Genomic DNA, 23232 nt, shown 5'->3' on the forward strand with positions numbered 1-23232 from the left:
ACTACCGGTCTTTTTCCCAAATCCAGACTCGGTAGCTGAAAGGGCCCTACATACCTTAGATGTTAAAAGAGCCTTGCTTTATTACATCGACAGAACAAAACCTTTTCGAAAGACAAAACAACTCTTTGTTGCTTTCGCGCCACCACACAAAGGCAACCCGATCTCCAAATCAGGAATAGCCAGGTGGATAGTTAAATGCATCCAAATATGCTACCTCAAGGCTAAACGTACACTCACAGTTCCCCCTAGGGCGCACTCCACGCGTAAAATAGGGGCTTCTATGGCCTTCTTAGGCAATATTCCCTTAGAAGACATTTGCAAGGCAGCCACATGGTCTACCACGCATACCTTCACTAAACACTATTGTGTTGACGTACAGGCCAAACAACAGGCCTCCGTGGGCCAGGCTGTCCTAAAAACTTTATTTCAAACTGCTGCAACGGATACAGGCGACCACCGCTAAGGGGAGCACTGCTGTATAATCTATCCTCAGTGTGTGATCTGCAGCTCATATGCCTCGAACGGAATATGCTACTTACCAGTATGCATCTGTTCTTGGCATGTAGAGCTGCAGAGTCACACACGCCCGCCCGCCTCCCCGGGACCTGTATCTGTTCCAGCATCCGTCTTACTTAGACATTACACATGGACATCCTTTCTTTCTTTTCTATATACTCCATCTTTTCCCAACATGGCGAAAAACAATCTGCCGATGGAGTGGATGCCCATGCGCACTGTTGTCCAGGGGAGGAGTCACCAACCTCGTGACCAAAGGCTTCTCCGAAGACAACAACAACCTGCAATCATCCGAGCCCAACACCAGATGGCGATCTTATCCTCAGTGTGTGACTCTGCAGCTCTACATGCCAAGAACAGATGCATACTGGTAAGTAGCATATTCCTTCCTGCCCAGTGCTTGGAATTGGTACAGCTGTTCCAAGCCGCATAAAAACAGTGCGGCGATTAAAGTGGGCAGTGCTAATGAGGAATAAAACGCAAAATATAAATACCGCTGCCCTCTAAAAACAAGCCGGTAATGTTTGTGTGAACAAAACGTGCGGGTGTGAACAGGAGTTGTGTGCGCATGCGGAAGTGAGATATCAGCAACAGAACATTGGAGAGGCGGAGCGAGGCGCGCAAGCTGGTAGCACTTGAAAAACCCCCTTACTAAATGTCTCGCCAGACCAGCGCATGCACTGGCTCTTGCGAGAACTAAAAATGGACGCACAATACAAAGAAAAAAAACAAGCTGAACAGAGAAATGAAAAGCGTGTCAGCCATTGTTGAAGGCAATCGCGTTAATATGAAAAGTGCTTAGCGGCTAATTAAGACACGGTCTCCCGCCGCAAGTAAAAGATCGAATCCCGGTTGGCGGGGCCAAAAGCAGGCAGGGTGGTAACCCTCAGTGTAATGATAGCCTCCCGTGCATTCATTACACTGTTTTGCATTATCCATGATACAGAACGTTGCGCACCAATCAAAGTTGTAGGCAGAGCAGCGACACGACTTATGCAATTGTATCGATTCCAAGAAGCCCTCTCTTTGCGAGAGCAGCGCATGCACGCTGCAAACGCCAGGCGAGACCTTAAAACTGTACCACATTCTAACAGGGTAGTCATGAGGGCCCATCATCCAAAAGGGGTGTCAATTGTTCATGTCAACCAAACTAACTTTCCCAGTTTTGTTTTGCAATCCACCTAACCCTGCCAAGCATTCTTTATATTTGATTGCTTTTGTCCTAGTAAAGTAACTTCTGGCACCAAAGATCTGAATAAATCCAATTGGTTATTGTGGACTATGGCCCAATATGCATCTGTTTGGAAAGTCTCAACCACGAATGTCTAAAGCTCAATCCACCATTGTGAAATTAGCTACTGCACTATGGATGAGAACTGTCTTTTCAGCAGATGTATGTAATAGGGTTTCTTGGAAGTCCACCCACACTTTTATAAGGCACTGTTTTGACTTCTATTAGCTGTCTCTTAAGTTGGCCAAGCAGTTTTGAAAAACATTTTCTAATTGTAATACAGTCACATTGCAGTCTAATGACTTCTGAAGTTTCTGCAGATTCAGTGGAAGTGGGTACTTTTAGTCCTGCTTCTGCATATTTTTCATTGGCATCATAAATGACCCATCTTCCTCCCCGGCTGGTGGCGTATACTATTCCCTCATTTAGGTTTTTATATATGGCAGAAGTAACTCCCAGTACAAGGCATCATGGTATGTGGGAACTGCTGGATTAAAAGGGACTGTGTTTGACTAATCTAATACAAAAAAAATCAGGCTTTCCTCTATTCAAACATGTTGGGTTGCAGGCTCTTTTCCTTTCCGCTGCAGTGAAGCTTTTGTAAGGCCATTCTTGATTTCATGTCTTGTAGTCTAAACAGTTAGAAAATGTCACCAAATAGGCTTTTTGGGGGTGACTTGCAGCATTTCATTGTTTGACTCTCCACCCTCTCAAACCACGTGTTCAGCATGCAGCAAGAGTTTGACATTTGTCTTAAATGTTCTTATGATGCAAAACCTGAGGTCCAAGTAAGTGGCCATTTCTCCCTGGGTACCCTTCCGAAGTGTAGTTGGAAGAGTGTTTGATGGAGTAAGTCTTGCGTAGGAGGAGTTGGTTTAAGGGATATGCGGTCGAATATATGCGCCAAACATGATGGAGCTTAGTTTGCAATACTTGCAGGTGGAGTGATAGTGTAAAGTAGCGGAGTTGCCGTCATGGGGACCAATGTATTTGTAAGGCTTGGCATCAGTTGTTTGGGTTTATCGTGTTGGGAAGTGCACAGTCTTTAATACTTTCTGGAATTTAATGTGATTTGCTATACTACTTATTCTGGCAGGCATTGAATTCCAGAGTTTAGCTGTAGTGGGTCGGAGTACTAGAGCAGTGTTTTTGTGTGAAGTACAGGTAGAGTAAATTCATGTGTAAGCTTGTTCATCCACTTTGCTCGTGGTATAAAGAAAGATTTAGAGTCCGTGATTGCCCCATATGTCTGTTTAGTTGAGTTCTATGAGTGGGGTCACACCACCTGAGATCAAGGATGATTGGCCCAGTGGCTACAAGAAGTCTTTATTTTTGAGGTTTTAGGTTTGATATAGCTAGCAAATATCCAGAGGTCATCTGCATGAAGACATTTAGTCCAGGTTAATCCAAGGTAAATGGATTTGGTAAAATAATTTTTTAATAGTTGACTGAATTCCTTGCTCATGTCATCTTTGGCCCTGCTCACTGCCCCACCCTCTTTCAGAGTTTGACAAGGCCGCAAGTAGAGCAGTTACTCCATTATCATCAACAGATGTTTGGAAGCTTCTGTGCTACTACACAAGACTGGTTTCAGTTTGTGAATTTGACACGTTGTTTACTTCGAAGAATATTTATTTGAAGACTGTCATGTTGCCCAAAGTGGGCCTATGCATTACTTTAAAGTTTATTTCGGAACTTAGACTGCTTCAATTTTTAAGTCTCCTATTTGAGTGGTGCTCCTTAGCATCGTGGCTAACCTGTGACGTTTAATGCCACTTATGCAGTTTCTGCATCCAGGAAACCATCTCTTTCCCAGGTGAATGCATATATGGGATTATCGGTTTCCAATCTCTCCCTTCATATCTTAATTCCTCAACCATTGTATGCTTTCCAAATTACCCCAAGGATAGCGCCGTATTGCTCAAGACAACCATGGTTCTCCACTTCTGACGACTGTTGGACACTACCAATGTTGATGATTGAAAAATAATTTAGCAAATATAGAAGCTTGGCAGAATGGCTCCCAAATTCTTCGAATTCCACTGTTAAATTTCATTCAAAAAAGGATGTAATTGTAGGCAAAAAAAACAGCAGTAAAGTCTTATGCTGCTAAATGGCTTTAATTTCTCAGTTGGTGTTAATACAGGTTGGGGAAAGACACGACTCAAACATGGATTCGTACTTTAAGACCAGTCTGTATGAACTTCGGGTAAACTAATGAACAGTAGCTGTATTTGCAAGTTGTGCAGAAGATAAACCACTGTTCCATTCCGGGTCAATAAAAAGATTTGTATGTGGGGGCGGGTGGTGTCCAACATTAACATGGAACTTAAATAGCTTTAACAAAACTGCGGTTTGATCCAAGGCATATATCTGGTCTGAAGTGCCACTTTGTTTTTTAGGTCTCGCCTGACCCAGCGCATGCGCTGGTCTGGCGACTTACTGAGAAGGCTCCAAAATGTGCTACCAGGCCATCCTAGAGCTACAGTGCATGTGCGCGCGCCGCGCTTTACTGTGATTACCTTCACTTCGCTTTGATATTTGATCGCGATCTCTTTCACTTTCGCTGCCGCTTGGCATAGCCAATAGGTCTCGCTTTTGGGACCTTATAAGTATTTAGTTATGCAACTAGTGCATGGCTAAACACTTATGAGGTCCCAAAGGCGAGACCTATTAGCTATGGCAATGCTTGTTTATGCTGTCATTTAGTATGGCAGGATCACAACAGTAAAGAAAACCTTACTCTAACTGCATTTGCAAGTTCATGAGGATGGAGTAATTATTGGCACCCACCCCAAATTAATTCAAATGGCTGTACATTTTCATGGTATCTTGCTTGTAAAATGCTAATACACCAACAAAGGCCATTGCACACGGTAGATGTTTGGCTAATACTGGTATTATGAGACCAAGACCCCCAAAAATTGTCGTACCTACTACAGCACTAGTGTAAAATATTACGTGTTTCCATTCAAGAATTGTGCTATTATTCTGTTAGTCGTTGGCAGGTAAAATTTTAGTGTAGAGCACATTGGGCAAAGTAGAGGGGTGCATCCATTAGCGTACATTGGAACTTTGTCAGTGGGGTTCTGTGAAATTTGATCTTTCCTTTTGAGTGTTTAAGACATTTTGGGGAAAATTCTATGAAAAACAAATCCGGCATTTAGCCCTGGCATTTTTTTTTGGTAACGGTGCAGACAAGCAAAAGTACTGTGATCAACCGCGACACTATGTTTGCATTATTTCATGCTCCTGAGATTATATTTTCACCCCAACTGGTTTGAAATTACTCCACATGGTGTTAGTTTGGGAATATTATGTAACCCGACATGCTGGCAGTTACACAGGATTAGGGTGGTATAACAAATTCTACAAGGGCCTATTTTTGTTTTATTTTTAATAATGTAACTGAAGTGACTAATAGCCAAGCAACATTATCCCTCCCACTAAAAATGGGATGACAGGTGTTCTCACTACTCAGTGTCTTAACCATTCTTACAACTAATATGGTAACCTCACTCTTGGAACTCTGCGTCACTATGAACAGTTTTAGACTTGGGTTATGAAGTGATTAAAATATTTTAGTTAACAGCCTATTTTTCATTTAAACCGTAATTTTGGTACGCTATGTGCTAGGAGACAAACAGTAAATTAAATTTATGGTTTGAGTGGCTTAAATTAACAAATCCATTCCCTCATGAATACAAATTCAACGAGTTTTTGCAGATTTACTTTCTCCTCCACTGTAAGTTTGAACCGTAGCAGTGTTTGTATTCTTTTTCTTGCAATTTTCTGCCCCTACTGTGGTTGGGTATCAACCTGATGTGCCACAGATAAACAATTTAACTAAGCACTGCTAAGAAGTACAACCCTACTCCACAGGGGAATTTCAGCTGTCACAATGTGTGCACAGAGTATATTTAGTATTTAGATTAGGTTAATGGGGCAAAACATTGACCTAAATTTTGCAGGTTGAAACTCCTTTAGCATTTACGTTAGGCCTGGGCTAAAATTTCGTTCCGTTCGTGGAAATTGCGATAATTTGACATTTTCGCGTTCTGGCGAAAAGCGCGAAAATGTCAATTTCCGCATTCCGCAGCTTTGCGATAATTTGGTTCTTGCTCGCGCTGTAAAATAATACATTCTCGCGCAATCGCCTTACCTGAATCCCTGCGTTCGCCGACAAGTTTTCTTGATCCAGTCGCGTTCTCCATGAGATGTTGTATTGTTTTTAGCCATTTGCGCTGTCTCGCGACAGTTCGTGCCCGCAGTGACGTCATGCGTCGCGCGATTACGTCTTTCTTCTCGCGATCATGCACTGCGAGACAACTGAAAACAAGATGGCCGCGCCCGCGAGCAACAGCATGGGTAAGTTGGCGAGCCGCAACCATTCAGAAAATCTCGCAAACATGCGGGAAAGAACTTCCGCATCTTCGCGATATTTCTGCGTGTTTGCGATAATTTTTAACATTTTCGCGATAATTTGCGAAAGTGGAATTCGCAGATTCCGCCCACCCCTAATTTACGTGACCCTCCCACCTCCCCGCAAAATTTTTGTTGAAGAAAATAATAAAATGAACAAACGTGCATTTGGTTTTATGCTTTAATTGCACAAAATGGAGTGGTAGAAAGACTTAAATTTCCCAAGAACCAATGAAATATTCAAAATATTTAATGCGTTGTGAAAAATATAGGTTTTACCTTCATAATGGTCCCTAAATCAATCTACACATTGTCGGGTCAAAGAGGATTATTTATCAAAGGATAGAGTTGTGCAGCTAAAAAATTTTAATGGGTGCCGTGGCTAACCGGCGAACAAGGCAGACGTGCTATAGCAGAGCTCCGAGACGGACCAGATAATCCAGCAATCGGTGGTGAAGTGGGGGCATCTGAGGCAACACTCTGCCCTACTGTATGCAGGCATCGAGTAGCAAGCTGACTGTGGCGTGAACGTCCCGCTCCGTGCGATAAATTGAGGTGACTCGCGCAGCGAGGGCAGACGGTGGCCACGCTGTGAACGCTGGGCCTGGCGGGCTGGAGTGGCCCAAGGTGGCCCGGGAGGCCTGCGAAACACTGTCCTGAGGAGCCCCAATACCGCCTGCAGACACGGAGGTGCCCCTGAAAGTGAAGACACACTACGGGGCTGCCCTGAGGTGAGAGCTGGGCGGTTGAACTGAGGTGCTCTACCGGAGGCCTGCCCGAGAGTGGGGCACTGTATGAGGCTGGGGTTTAAATGAAACTAAGGGTGCAACATGCGATAGGGCTGGGCAAGAGCGTACCAGTGTGTGTGCGCCCCCCTCTTCTGCTCCAAGGGACTATGCCACCGGGACTGCATGGGCAGACTTAAACCCCGGGGGGTGGGGGGGGGGGGTTTGGGGGGCTGATCATCGCTTTTGTGGTTGGGATGTGGTGTCCTGCTGTGGACTGCGGTTGCTGAGGGAACTGTGAATTATTGGTGACAGGCACACAATCTGCAGAGAGGGCTGTGACATGGGGGTGCGGCCTAGTCTGTGGCTCCCCTCTCTTCCTGGCCCTGGTCGCTGGATCTCCCTGTGTCAGCAAAATCTACTGTCGCGCCAGATCGGCTCTGCACTTCTGTGGGCAGAGGTGCAGATCAAATGTGTGGTGTGCTGAAGCCTGCCCTGGGTTGACTCAAATGGCCTGTACTTTGGCCGGTGACTGGGGTGTTGTCTGGCTTTTGCGACTTTCTTTAATAATTGGACCCTTAATTTGCTCTGGCATTGACCGTGACCTTTTGTATTAATTAAAATGTCCCCCCCCCCCCCCCCCCTCTCGCTCACTCTCTCCTGGCTTCACTGTGAGGGAACGCATTCTGCTCTTTCACAAGGAGCATATTTGCACACAAAGTAGTTTTGTTCTGTGTCCGTAACTACTGTGGCAGTGTTTTTTTTTTTTTTTTAATTTTTTTTTTTTTTTAGACCAAAACAATTCTCACATTGACAAAACTAAAAAGCTGACCACCGATTTCAGACCTACTGGCTTTGCCAATGCTTATTTTTGTTTCCCATAATCTTATTGAAATTGGTTACACTGATTTTCCATTATGAGTATTTTTGGGAAATACTAGCATGCATCACATGTTAAATCATGCTGAAAAGAGATCGCACCTGAAATTTACAGTAGTTTAGCAAACATGTTTTTTTTTCCTGCTTTTTATTTTTTATGAAAATTTTATTTTGAAAGCAAAGAATCAAATTCGCTTTCAAGCTTCTGCAATATTTGCATCAAATCAGAGCATTCTGGGAGCATTATACATAGCCTCATATTGCTAAACAAGTTTGAACGTCATTACCATATGGGCAAAAATATTTCCTTAACTGCAGACAGTGCCCTTCTCTGATCCATAATGTGGTACTGCAAACTGGCAGTCAAAGGGTTTGTGCCGCAGGGGGTTGGGCCTACTTGTCCCAAGGACAAAATACACATGACCACTTGTTGCCCCTGACTGCAAACAAATTGTCCTGGGCATCAGGCTATAGGAATTCCACATTCCTGGTCTATACAAGAGTCTGCGGACTGCTGGGGTGAGCCCAGCTCTCCAGACCCCCTGTTTTAGGTTGATCCCAGTTAGTGTGCCTCACCACCTACACGTTTAAGAATACTGCCTTGTGCCACGATACAGCAGGGAAGGCCCCATGTTTAGCTCTACTGTTTGCCCAGTATGACACAGGGGTGAGGTGGGAGCCTGCAGGAGCGCCCAGTGTTGAGGATACATAGCCACATCAGAGCACTTACTATAGGGGGGGGGGGGGGGGGGGGGGGGGGGGGGCACTACTGACCTTTTGATTCCAGCCTACTACTGCCCTGTTTACACCTGCCACATACCTGGGGGAGACTTTTTCCAATCACAACCCTCTAGAGATCACACTGTCCTGGGGGAGAGTCCCTATACCAGTCCCCACATGGAAGTTACGGCCACAGATGTTGGGAAACGCTGTCTTCCGTAACCCTATTGCCACAACCATTACCAATTTTGCCAAAAACATCGATTCGGCATCCTGACGCCTTATAGAATTGAAAGCATTTAAGACTGTCGTGAGGGGGGGGCCGCTATTAGTGCCACTGTAGGGGCCTGACAAGGGATTAACAACCTTAAGGCAGTAGAAAACACGCGGAACAAATTAGTGCAGGAAACTGACCGATTCTACTAAAGCGGAGGAGCTTCAACAGGCACGTATACAGCACGCAGAATTACTGGAGCGCCTACGCATAATAGACCATCCATCCTACACTCCACTCAAGAATGCGGATGCAGACAAATGGGGCGCACTTCTTTCACAACTTCCGCGCATTATGCCATCCACCACCCCTATAGTGGTGGTCTCACCCAACGGCACAGCAATGAATATGCAAAGACATTAATGAAGCCTTTTGCAAATATTACGAGACACAGTATAGGGCCCCTGAGGGAATAGGTGAGGTTTCCTGTGTGACCTTCACTGGCCCAGACTAAGCAAGATGACTTAGCTGGTCCCATCTCTAAAACTGAAAAGAAGGAAGCCATCCAGGTACACTCATGCAACAAAGCCTGGACTAGATGGCCTACCGATAGAATTTTATGACACCACCTCAGACAAATTAGTCCCTCACTTGGAGCATCTTTACCGATTAGCTCTAGAATCAGGTGGCCTGCCCCCTACCACAATGCAGGCCCTAGTTACTTCTCTTCCTAAGCCTGGCAGGGATCCCACAAACACTTCGTGATACCGAACACTGTCGCTGTTAAATACGGAATCTAAGATCCCAAGTAAAATTTTAGCCCTTCTGCTTCCTTTTCTGCTGTAATTTATACACGCGGATCAAAGTAGCTTTGTCCCGGCACAAAGTACCTCCCTGAATATCAGGCATCTCTACCACGTCATGGAGGACACCCCTAAAGACATGGAAGCCGGGTGCGTCTCCCTCGATTTGTGCCAGGCCTTTGATACCCTTAGCTGGGAATACATGCTACTCGTCCTCTGTAAATTTGGTCTCCCCCCTTGCATTCGTGTGCTGGGTTAAATTACTCTACACGTTAACCGCGGCTAGAGCCCGCACAGGAGTGCACATATTCCGTCCCTACCCAGTCTGCAGAGGCACACAACATGGTTGCCTTCTATCGCCCCTTCTAGTCATGCTGGCATTTGAACCACTAGCAATCAAACTTAGAAAGGAGGCGGCTGGAAAAGGTATTTGTGTCTAACGCTGCACATGTATTATCGGCATACGCAAATGGTCTTATCCTTTATCTGCAACCTAGAGGACAACCAGGAACCTATACCGCGCATCTTTAAACAACTATTGGGACTTACTTTAAACCAAGAATAAAGTCCCATGTGCTTTTTTTTTTCCTGCCCAACGTGCACCCGGATGCGGTTAGATTTGGGCTGCTTACTCTCCCAGTAGCTCCAACTACCTTTAAATACTTGGGCATCCAAATATAGGGCCTCAAGATTTACTACATGTCAACCTGCTGAGGGCAGTCCAAGCTCTCCGCACTCAAATATCATTTTGGATATCACTGTCCCTTTCAGTGGCGGGCAGGATGGCCATCTCTAAGATGGTTATGCTCCCGCTCTTGCTGTGTTTCTTTTCACAAACTTTCCAGTACTGATCCCTGCCTCTTTTTTTCAGAACTCTAGACACACTCTTGTCTGACTCGATTTGTGGGAAAGGGTGGAACTGACAAAGCTGCAGCTTGGGACAGACTGAGGGCATGGGGGCACTGGACTTTCGTGCATATTGTTTTGCAAGTCATCTGCAATGGCTCGCATACTGGCTGGCAGGGCTTAACCTACATGAGCTGGGTTATACACCACTATCCTTGGCCCGAGGCTTTCCATGCCCTACTGTTAAACCAAGGCAGGATTCTGCCGGTAGCTCCCTTTCTACTTCGAATAACCCCCTCCCTGATATCCATGGAATGGGACTTGATGCTGGAGGCCACTGACTCCAGCATTAGAACACGCATTCCCCTGCACCCACATGGCATACGCCTCGTCAGGGGAACCCCACACATCCCAAAGTCTTAGCACGAAGATTTCATTCAGACAGTCTTATTATGGGGCCGAGTGGGCCAATCTTGGGGAGAGCCAGAAGGGTTGGGTTAGTTTACGGTGTCATTGTTTATCTACCTGCACCTGATACAACACCAATCGCATACTAGACTATAAAACGGCACAAACCTTTTTGTTTAGCTCCTATTCGGTCTGTAAATTGTATGGATGGTGAAGATCATTTTACTCTGCCCCCCTGCGTTGTGAAATGTGTTCTTTATGTATCCAGAATTGTATGTATTGAGAAATCAAATTAATAAAGTGCAAATTGTGCTGCGAAATGTGGCAGGTGCTCAAATCTATAACTATGAAAACATGCCACCGCATCACACAGCTCTAGTAGCTCTGATCATCACCATAGTTTTAAGCTTTTTTGAAAGCTAAACTGGGATTGTCCACTTTTTGCTTACCATTTAAAACAAACATCCCTATTTGATAAACGCACTTCCGCTAACTACACCCAAAATAAACCTGTAATATAAAAAATACTTAAAGGGTAACTTGTAATATGGTTTAAGTTTCTAACTCAAATGGATGAAAAGAATGTGCTGCATAATTAAGGTAACCTTGCTCCATGATTTAGATTGCCCTTGCAGCATCAACTATATTTAACTTTCACTTAATCAGAGTACTCTTGATGATCTGCTTGGTTTGACAGGCATTTTGACAGAGAAATCTATCATGTAACCATCAAATTTCCTTATTTCACTGACATAATTTTATTCTACTGCATTGTGTGATTAAGACACTTCTATTTTTCCAAAGCAGTGAAAGTAAATGTGGGCAATAGATATAATGCAACCAAATTAGCAAACACATTTATTGCTACAGTGCAAAGGCCAGAATCCAGTTCACTACAGTAAAATTGACATGCGAAACACTTTACTTGGATTGCAATGTACGTAGGGTGACCAACCGTCCGTAAATTTCACGGACAGGCCGTAATTTCGGCCGTCTGTCCGTTGTCCGTGAAGGATTCTTTAATGGACGCCATTTGTCCGTAATTTTACCTGCTGTTGGGTGACAGCCAATCGTGCATTTCTATCACCAACCGTTGCTCCAATCTTTGCTGTGGAGAACAAACAAAGCGATCTAGGATTGGCTTGAAAGCCATCAGCCAATCCTAGAGCTCATTGGCACAGCTTTAGGATACCCAGTAACTGTACTTGTGGACAAGTGAGTGCATCGTGACTCGTGAGCAAAGTGCTTGAGGTGCATGCCTTTCTTGTACGTATGCAGAGAGACCGGTGTGCACCAGGTGTGCAGAGTGAGGCTTGTACTGGTGTGGGTTCAGGGTAAGGTGGTGTCTCTGTTAGTACAGGATGAGGAGTGCTTGTGAGTTCAGGGTGCACTGCGTGTTATTTCAGTCCAGTGGGATGGTGCACCCTTGTGAGTTCTCGGTAGGTAGTGTCTGTTAGTGTAGGGTGAACAACATTGGGTGATGTTTCTTTATGAGAGGAGGATGAGTGGTGTACCTGAGACATTGCAGCCCATAAAAGCCAAATCTATTTTGACACCGCTCGTTTTGGTAATAATGTCAAAGCCAAAGAATGGCTTAGAAATGTTTCACATGTGGTTCTCGCACACACACACACACACACACACACACACACACACACACACTTATTGCTCCACATGCATTAAGTTTCTATTTGAGAGGCGTTCTTACGCTAAGGCTCTCATCAGAAAGTAGTACGAAATCAAGAGTAATACCATAAAGCAGTTACATTACTGTAGTTGGGAAATATATCTCTCTATATATACAGTGCCCCTCATAATATGGGGTATTTTTCAAGGTAGGCTGAATGGCCCATAAATGACTAAATAGGAGGGATGCCTTGACAATAGGTTTACAGATTAAGGCACAAAGATTACAGGAACCTTTTGCACGTACATGACAAGCTTCATGTTTTTTTAAATAATATAATGTAGTGTGGTCACATTTCAGTAAATTATTAACAGCAAATGTACTCTAATTGGAACACGCTAATATGCAGCAATTCAAAAAACTCTCATATGTGAGCCTTTAAAAACACTCTAAAGGAAGGTTTAAGAATTAGGCAGTGATATTCTGTTGAAGCCCTCATAATGCAAAATACCACAAACACGGTTACTTTTGACAAATGATTTCTTTTTTTCCTTTTGCAGTTTTATATAGTGCAAACACGACCCAAGAGCATGGCAGCACTTTACATGACCACCACATTAATTATGCAAGGACAATTTTTTTTTTTAGGCTCAGGGAAATTAATTAATTTGCCCAGGATCATGGTCCCCAGTTACAAAGGGCAGCTTTGTTCACTCTGCCACATGGCCTCCCTTTCACCAAATAACAAACACACGTCTGCATTTTGACACTAGAAAGAGGGAAACTTTGAATAAAAAAATCGGGAGTTTTCATTTTCCCCCCATTGACTTGAAGAAAAGGCAATTTAGACTGGAGACTGCTAAAAGAAAGCCATTTTTTTTCTGAGAAAATCGGGAGTCTCCTGCCTAAGTTGTGGCTGTTGGCATGTGTGAAACAAACTCTGGATGTTTAGTACTACTCTTAGGGTGACCAACCGTCTGTACATTTCACAGACCATCTGTAATTTGGATCTCACGTCTGTTGTCCGTGATGATCCCTTTTACGGACACCGTTTGTCCGTAATTTTGGGCTTTGGCGGGAACACTGTTCCCCTGCATGAAGCCTCAACTTTGTGATGGGGCAGCCTCAAAGCACTCCTTTGAGCACAAGAGCAGCCACACCCTGCCCTTCGTCATTCTGTATGCAGCGGTTTGTCACATACAGAATTACAATGTGCCAATTTGGGCTGCAATATTGTATTCAAGGAAGCCATGATTGCTGCTTTTTTATTTTATGCAACTAACCACTATTGACAAAGCCAATAGTTCTGGCTTGTTGTAGGCGTAACGTTTCTTGTTTTATATATCTGGATACAATGACAGAGGCAAAATACCAGTGGGGCGCGCACATTTTGGGCTAAGGTGTTTTAAGCCACGCCCTTAATTACATCGAAGCCCCCCCCCCCCCCCCCCCCCCCCCCCAGTTTTTTCATCCCACTTAAAGCCCTGGAAACAACACCATGTCAGTCACCTCATGGCCTGGCACTGCATCATGCATGACCCTCCCCACCCCACCCCTTGCTTTAGGAACTACAGCCAGGGTGAAATTCTTGATTGGCCTCTCCTGTCTGCACCTCTGCAGACAAAGGCTCAGCTCATAATTAATATGAAAAGGTGGGCAAGTGAGTAAGTGTAGAGATGGGTGGATGGCTGGATGGATGAATGAAAGGGTGAATGGATGGATGATTAGAGACAGGATGGATGAGTGATAGAAAGGATGGATGAGAGAAAAGGGAAATAGATGGATCTATGGGTGGAAGAGTAGATGGGTGGGTGAAAGGGTCGATGGATGGATGAGTGAAAGGGTGAATGGATGAGTGAAATGATTGATGAATTATTAGGTGAAAGGGTGGATTTTTATTTTATTTATATTTGAAAAGTTTTATATAGTGCTGGCTAGACCCAGAGGTATCAGTGCTTTACATGAGGTAAGAAATTGGTTTCAGAACATTGTTACAGTTACATCAGTTGCTGGAGCGTCGCATAACATAGAAAGGGAAACAGTATAACGTAGTTACATAAGTAACAAAAGCATAGCATAACATTAGAAAAAAACGGCAAGGGAGAAAATACTTCAGGGGAAATCAGAAAAGTCAGGCTGGAAAGGGGAGGCAGACAATCATGGAGGGAGGAGGCGGGGGAGGGAAGAGAAACACAACGGGGAGACTAGGAAAACAATGTCCGATGTCCGGCTGGGTAGGTGACGGCCAAGGGGTGAACCAGATCCAAACTCCTCTATAGCTGCATGTGACAGCTCCACGGGGCAATGGCCAAGGTTTCTCTGGCACCGCGGTACGTACAAAAGCATAGCATAACATTAGAAAATAAAACCGGGAAGGGGGAAAATACTTCAGGGGACACAGAAAAGTCAGGCTGGAAAAGGGGAGGCAGACAAAGACTCACGGAGGGAAGAGGTGGGGGAGGGAAAAGAAACACAACGGGGAGACGAGGAAAACAATGTCCGATGTCCGGCTGGGTAGGTGACGGCCTAGGGGTGGCCCGAGCCAAACACCTCTATAGCTGCATAGGACATCTTCCCCGGACATCGGCCAAGGTGGATGGATGGATGAGTGAAAGGGTGGATGAGTGAAAGGGAAGGTAGATGGACACAAGGATGGATAGATGAGGGAAGGAGTGAAAGGGTGGACGGATGAGAGAAAGGATGGATGAGTGATAGGGTCAATGGATGGATTCATGAGTTGATGAGTAGATGGATTGGTGGATGGATGGAAGGATTGGTGGATGGAAGGAAGGAAGAATGGCTAAGTGAAAGGGTTGATGACGAGAGAAAGGGAGGATAGGTGGAAGGATTAGTGGCTGGGTGAATGGATGAGTAAGTGAGAGGATGGCAAGATGGGTGGAAGAGTGAATGGATGACTGTACGCATGGAAAGGGTGGATGGATAATGGAAGGATGAGTGAAAGGGTGGATGGAAGGATACATGATGTATAGGTTTGCAAATGGTTGGATATGGATGGGCTTACTTGTATACTATTGCGCGACCTCCTCTGATGTGTCTGTAAAACTTATCCTTTGTCCTGACGTTTTGTCCTGAATTTTTACACTCCCCATCCTGAATTTGCACCCATGCCAGTTGGTCACCCTAAATGTACGACTTTACACAGAAATAATTCTGCTTATAGTTATGAGGCTCGTTCAATGTATATGTTCTACCTTGCTATATGTATGTAATTCTCAGCACTCAGATTATTTAAATCCCATTTTTTTTATAAACCACCTTCCTGCTTAATCCATATATACACAATGTCATATGATGAACGTCCTTATCAGTGGAGAAAATTTGTAATGAAATGCCCATGGCATTTCCTCTTGCAAGTCACCACCCTCCCTCGCACCTGATGATAAATGAATTATTACTCCGCATTTGTGTTAAACAGTGGCAATTGATAATCTCTAGTTATGCTTTAGCTGCACTTAACAGTGTTGAGGCTGTTTTTTTTTTAAATTCTTTTTTAATTCCTTCATTTTTAACCCATGGATGATTCTGCACAAAATAGGAAATCGCTTTGCATATTTGGCTAAAGTCTGGCATGCCAATGTTTTATGCAGTTCAGTGCAGGATAAGGCTGATGGAACTTGAAAGACGTGCTCCCATTTTAGCTCTTGTATAATCTCCATCTTGGGTTAATGCGGGTGCAAAGAAAAGTTTTAGCACACATTAATGTAATCCTCCACTAGGTGACTATTGTTGCATTACATTCCTGTGGGTGTCTTTGGATAGCATTACTGCAACCAGATATTTTACATTTCATTATGCTAATAGATCTATCCTCAAAATATCCTTTTATGTATTTGAAAGTTTTTTTTTATCTACACTCCTTTGGTTAGTTTAGTAAATCCGCATTTGTAAAACGTTTTGTTCTACGCAAATCTTTTATTTCATGCATTGTATACTCTTGGGTAGTAGGGCATTTGACTAGTACTTTTTAAACGGATTTTATCTTTTGGTTGCCTAGTGTTTTTCCTGCAAAGGTTTATGTTTAATTGGAAATTCAAGCCTCAGTGATTAGATGATAGTGCCATGTTAAATGGTCTCTGCATTTTTTTTCCCTGACAGGACTGATGTTATGCAGACCTGTGAGGAAGGGGTATTATATTGCGAGCATTATACATGGACATCTAAAATTGTGCATTTGGTCTTTGTTTTTTTTTGTCTTTATCGAATATCTTTTTCCCCATGATGAAAATAAGCTTTTGTGTTCAGCATTTAAAAAATGCTCCAAGTTTGCTTCTTCTGTGTCCGTATTTGTTTATATTTAACCACCTGTTTTCCTGTATGTAGTGTACTTAAAAAAATTAAATACATTATGCTTTTTTTTTTCTCTTTTTCCGATGCAGGATTGAGTGGTGCAATGGCTAGTATAAGTGTCCGCTCCAGTACACCTGGATCTCCCACTCATGTTAGCAGTGGTTCTAATGCTGGTCGTAGGAGAAACGGACTTCATGATGTTGATTTGAACACTTTCATATCAGAAGAAATGGCACTCCACTTGGACAATGGTGGAACTAGAAAACGTACCTCAGCCCAGTGTGGCGATGTTATAACAGACTCACCAACGCATAAACGCAACCGAATGATCTAAACTGCAGATAATTCAAACCCACCATGCTGCTTAAAAGCCACTTGATCCTCAACATAAAATTGAAAAGGAAACTCAAGACCATCTTCCCTTTTTCACTGTTTCAGACAAACGAATTCAATAATGATTGCCATAAAGAGAGTTTTAGGTATTGCAGTAGATGCCTCTTGTAACTTTGGCTTTCTTTAACTATATTCATGTCCGAGGAGAGCAGATATTGTGTAGTATTTAGCAAGATCATCATAGGCGAATATGTACACGTTCCAGTGCTAAAAGTGCCCTTATTTGTATTCGTAAAGGGAAAGGAAATAACAGTTGTATGGTTATAGAAAGATATTTTATTTCTATCTGTGAGTATTTGCTTCAACAGTATTGCCAGTTTGACTGATTGTCTTATTTCAAATATAACTTGGCATCTCTTGTCAACTCTGACTGCTTCCATTTCTGCAGCACTACCATGCACCTAAGTTTGTAGTACTTTTGTGCAACTTAAATATTGGACTGTACCCTTTATTTTAAAAGCAGTATCATTCTGGTGATCGTGTGATAATGTAAAGAGGTGCTATGATGGTCATGCAATTAATACTTTATTGAATCAATACAAAATCTTTATTGAATTCACGTTGTTTGTTTGTTCATGTTCTGAAGTAATCCCACTGATTTTGCTCCTTATTAAACATCCATGGGCTTTCAAAAATGTCAGCTTAAACTTCTGCACTTAGATGGTGGTATTATCTTTATCTGAGGGTAGACTGCAGTGTAAATACTGTATGGCTTAATTCTTGTTTCTTTTCCATTTGAGGATGGGTATTTTTATATGCAGTAAAATCCCATTGTACATTTGTAAGTAATGCCCATGTTTTTGGGCTATGTAAGTGTTTTTGTTTTTAGGGAACTGTTGTGGGATTCTTTGGACAGGGATTGTGATCACTGCAGTGAAATTTTACTCAATGCTGTTGAAGGAAAAAAATGCATGTTTTGCTGAGTAATGGCCCTTATTTAAACAAAGTTGGATTCTGAACAGTTCTTCTTTTTGAGAGTTGACTCACAATGCAGCTGTAAATATTAAAGCTTTAGGGTTAATATCCTGATGTATTGGACTTTGTAATGGAATGCTAGTGTGGATGGACTACTAAAATAGTTGTCTGCTAGCTACTTTAATTTATTTCCTATAAGGCATATAAAGCTGATGTAAGAACTTCCTTTTTTGACATAACTTTTAAAGGAATTGGAATACATATGTGTTTTATCCCATTAACGTAAACTGCAGAAACAGTTTGATAATGTTGGTGTAAATGCTCCAATTTGGGAAGTATGTCCTTTGGGTACATACGTTAGTTGCCAATCTCCAAGTTGTGAACAACTAGTTATGTTGATTTAAAAAATTGCCATATTGATGTGATTTAACTGACTGAGATGCAAAATGATTTAGTTGGTGTGACTTGCTGATACATCTATAACCGTGAATTTGGTCTATCAAATTACAAACTCTGTATGAAACCTTAGTTTTAAGTTATTTGGGCTTTGTAGGATCCTGCTTTGAATTCTTGCTCTCACTTCCAACAAGAATAACACTTGGTATGGATGATCACATATACCAAACTAATTATGAAAATAGTATTTTTTTTGGTTCTACCTTACCCAGAATTAAATTGCCTTTTGCTGAAAAATATTTTTCCAGCCTCTCTCTGCATTAGTTTTTGATCTTGGTAAATGTTTGCCCCAATTTATTGTTCAGAACTAAATCCATTCATAATTGTGAAAGGTGTCTTCAGGCTTTCTCATCTGTATTAGCATTTCTAAATTACAAGTTAAAATAAATGTGTTTTTGTTTAAAACAATGTTTCACATAGACCATTTAGCTTCAAGTCCAATACACTGTTTCTAAATACTGACATTATTTTCAATTTTTTTTTAAAGAAATGCTTAATGCAATGCCTCTAGTTTCTTCAATTTAGAAACCAAGTGTATCCCAGTTTGAATGTTTAAATTTTGCTTATCCAAGTGCAACTTGACGTCCGTTTTTCTTAACTTCCTGCTACATCTGTGACTTGAGGTACTGTACAGTAATATCAACTAATGCTCTTGACAATCAGTATTAAGAAGTTTTTAACTTTTCCACATACTGCCACCAAGGTAAGCAGACCCTTATGCTTAGGTTGCTATATTGGTTATTAAAAATGGCATATCTCAGTCGTTTTGTAGACGCACCCTCCTAATCAAGGCTACTATTTTACTAGGATTGAATTGTTAAGGTGTAATTTCAGTTAAGACATTTGTTGGTTCAGAAGTCTAAATTGATCTACCTTTTTTTGGGATTCTTGATATTTATAGAACTATCATTGTAAGGTTTTCTAATTTTCATGAGCAGAGTATTACAATGAAGACAGATTAAACATTCAGATTCATAGAAAGAGTCACTTTGATTCCCAACGACTTTGACTTTGTGCTGAAAGCTATAATTTAATCTTTTTATTGAAGTTTCAAACAGATAATTGACCTATTTCACTTGTACAACTGACAGGTTACTGTTCAGCCCAATTCACTCTGTTTATATAGCTATCAAACGGGAATCCTAATCTTTTTGCCCTGAACCCCCTGCTCCTTTTTCCATAGGTTGCAATGAGCTAATTGTCCTGTCACTGCACCCAGTTTCTCATAGGTTTTGTACAAAGGCAGTTTATTAGCCATAAAAATAGCAGACTTAGTATTTGTGTACTTCAGGCTGTTTCAATGGGAAGACCTTTCCTTTCAGTCAAGACACTTGGCTCCCTGCTTCTGAGGGCATGTCCCTTCTCTGTATTTCCACAACGAGAGAAAGGTAGCTAGAAAACTATTTTTTTTTTTTAGTATAAGCTTCTCCATGACCTTTTTCGCATCTCTTCCAACAATGCACATTCCAGATGGGGCTAGAAGTTTGCTTCAGGCTTATGCGCTTACCTTGTTCTTATATTGGATTTTAATGTTGTCCTCGCACCCACCATTTCCACCTTATAGGAAGGGGTGTGCCATTTTCTCTTTCTCCCACCGGTCCCTGGAAATATTTTATAAAGCTGGTTGGGGATTAGTTACCAACTCGTATTGCTGTTTATACAGGATTCCATTCTCTGTATTCCGACATCTTTCTTGTCAGTGGCTTTACATGGTGTTTCCCAGGTTACTAATGAAACCTTTTTCCCCAGTTCTCTTCCATAGTGTTATTTAGAGGGGTCTTAATCAATTCTAAACATTTGAGAGCAACATTAACGGCAGGGTAATGAAGCGCTATGGTGCAGTTAGCGTTGATTTCCTCTCCCTCCCTACCCCCCCCCCCCCCCCCCCCCCCCCCATACCTTATGCTAGGTGGGGGCGGGCCAACACACAGTGGAAAAAGTAAAGAAGCAACACAGACCATATTAAGTAACGCAACTCTGATGCGAGACAGGGTTATAGGCAACAAGTGCAGAGGAACAAATGGAGCAAAATAAATAGCACCTCATTACAGTGAGCAGCAGAAGGATACTATTCAAAATTAAGCCAGCAGAGCTTAGTCTGGGCTCCATGGAAGGGGGTAACTAAAGAGGAAGGGAGACTGGCCTGCACTGGCCAATTACGAGACAGCAACTGAGTGACACCAATGATTGATCAGCAATGGGTCGTAAATCATCTAGTAAATAAAATGTATTGCTCATACCATGTCTCAGCTAAGACATAAAAAAAATCTAGCAACCTTCTCTGGTACTTCTCCAAGGCAAATGAGTGGAAAGTCCGACTTGCGCGATTGTAAGCACAAAGGGCACACTCGCTTATTCCAAGGGTTTCCTGTGTTGAAAGCCAAAAAAGTGGCTTGTTTCTAATTTTTTTCCACAAAGATTGTCTGACAGTCCAGTTTCAGTCTGTGCTGAACCCTGCTTGGCCTTCTGTTCTGATAACTCGAATGGACATCTATTTGCTAGTATCTTCATGTGCACCTTCATGTTTACATTAAATACCTAATGACTCTGAGTAATACAAAGATGTAGCTTTTTATGGTTCAGTATAACTGGCTGCTTCTTACATAGGTCATCCTCTGCCACCTTGAGAGTGGTGGAACTCATTGCAAGAAAGTCTGTCTTGAAGAGAATGTATACGGAACTGTCCACAGAAGCCATTGGGACCAGGTTCCCTATTTGATGTCACTCTTGATTGCATTTTCACCCCCAAATGGGCTCTTGGGGCCACCTCCTTTCCTGTGTTTATTTTTTTTTCTTTCCTATGTTAGTTTTGGACATTACAATACTATTTCATTTTGTCCACTTTTTTTAATTTGGATTAACTCCACACAACTGGAGGCATCCTGAACCCAGATGGCGCCTCCCACAAAGTCCAACATCACATTGATGTGGGATATATACTGAGATAGAGCTAGGATGACATCAAGCATGGAGGATAGCTGGTCTCCTGACACTTAAATTACTACAATCGACCATTCACTAACACTGTTGATGCTTTGCTCATGCAACATTGATGGACTAGAAACACAGATAAATATTAACATCCTAAACACCTTTCTCTTCCTACAGGAGACCCGAGAAGTTGAAAATGATCATTTGATTGATGATTTTTAGCTGCAGATTCTTTACCTTAGAATATTCCCCAGGTGTCAGACTGGTTTTGGAACCTTTTGAACAATACATCTGCACGCGGGTAGGTGGTGTCTTTGGTTTTTGCTTGAGCGCTGTCTGTTCTGGAAGTGATGTGTGCAATGCCTATGTAGTGCCTCCCCAGCATGCTGACATCGGTTCTTTTCTTTATGCGTAGATCTAGAGAGGGCTTCCTTCTGTCCGCTCTTGGGCATTTTGTCATTCTTTTGAGCTTTGTCTCCCAGAGTGCTTGAGATGCCCCTCAAAAAAACTGTGGGGATTAAACCATGTGGCTCCTGCCACAGACAAATGTCTGACAGACCCTTATCTGGTTTGTTTCTGGCACCTGGAATTGGACCACCACTCCCAGGCCTGTGAAGACTGTCGCACCATGAATCTCAAGGCCCTGAACGAGTGATCCCTGAAAGTTCTAGGTTACCTGATGCCATTAGACTCCGATGCTCCAGGTCCTGGTTGTTTGGAAGGTCCCAGGCCAGTTTGCATAGCTGTTCTCAGTGTTCAGTCGTTGGGGCATGCAAAAAAGTTAAAAATCCAAAGTCTCCACACTGACTTCCTTGCGAGGGTCATAGTCATTGGGCAAGGCACAGGAATGGTGTCAGCTTGAGGTTTCTGTATCTGGGTCTAATTGGAGCCTCCACAAATTAGCAGTAGCTAATCCTTCCCACCCCCGCTCAGCTTAGAGTTTAAGACCATGGTCTTATTTTGAGTTGGCTGAGCTCTCTGGAGCACCTTTAGGGCCCCATGAGCTCGGTGGGTCTCCCCACTTGATTTCTGTCAGTGTGTCTGTCCTTGGAGCCAGTTGGGCCCCCTTGATCTGGTGCTGGTTCCGGAGTGGCCTAAGTTGTGAGACTGCAACCTTCCCTGGAGCCACTTCCAGTGAAGTCATTCCCACAGCTACCGTTGCCATCATACCACCTGACTTTGTTCTAGACCCCTGTTCCCTGACGTCAACTCACACCTACTCACCACCTGAGTTTGAGCCAGAGCCTTCTTTTTTGGTAGTAATGGGGAGGATCCTTATGGCTACCATAACCCCTTGGAGCAGACTCTAAACACTTTCAGTTTAGACACCACCTGGTAGTCCATAACAAGTGAGTACTTAAAATGGTTCAGCAGAGTTACTTCATCCCTTTCATGGAAACGCTGCTTCATCCTTAGCCCAGCTGAATGAGGACCACCTCTCCCTGCCCCGTCAGGAAGTGCAGGCTCTTTTACCCAAAGGAGCCATGAAGAGGAATGACATTAGGAGTAGGTTGTTATTAATTTTCCCCCTTACTTTCTGGTGCCCAAGATGGGCTGAGTCCTCCACCCTAATTTCGAACTGCGCCCTTAACTTCAGATGCTAATGTTTGCTCGGGCCTCTGTGCCCCCAACTGCAGAGACTGGATGGTTGTTCTGGACTTGCACCTGTTTTCATACTCCAATCCTACCCACCCACAGGAGTTGCATGTGGTTACCTGTGGTTCACAGTCTGCTAAAGGTACTTTCCGTTGGAAGTGCTCCCTTTTGGCATAACGAGTGCCCCTTGGGTGTTCACAAAGGTGAATGGTGGTGGGTGCAGCACATCTGCAGATTCTTTC

General features: G+C 43.1%; 1 protein-coding gene across 1 annotated transcript in view; it reads left to right on the forward strand.

Annotated features, from left to right (window-relative positions):
- LOC146789995 (HUWE1-associated protein modifying stress responses) overlaps nucleotides 1-18868 on the forward strand; it is a 54620-nt gene extending 35752 nt beyond the window's left edge. The window contains exon 4 of the mRNA XM_085628313.1: nucleotides 16789-18868. Within this exon, the coding sequence (XP_085484439.1) occupies nucleotides 16789-17033 (245 nt within the window). The 3' untranslated portion in view covers nucleotides 17034-18868. The remainder of the gene's footprint in view (nucleotides 1-16788) is intronic.
- The last annotated feature ends 4364 nt before the right edge of the window (nucleotides 18869-23232 follow it).

Source organism: Triturus cristatus, chromosome 10 (genome assembly GCF_964204655.1).
Source record: "Triturus cristatus chromosome 10, aTriCri1.1, whole genome shotgun sequence".
NCBI classification, from domain to species: domain Eukaryota; kingdom Metazoa; phylum Chordata; class Amphibia; order Caudata; family Salamandridae; genus Triturus; species Triturus cristatus.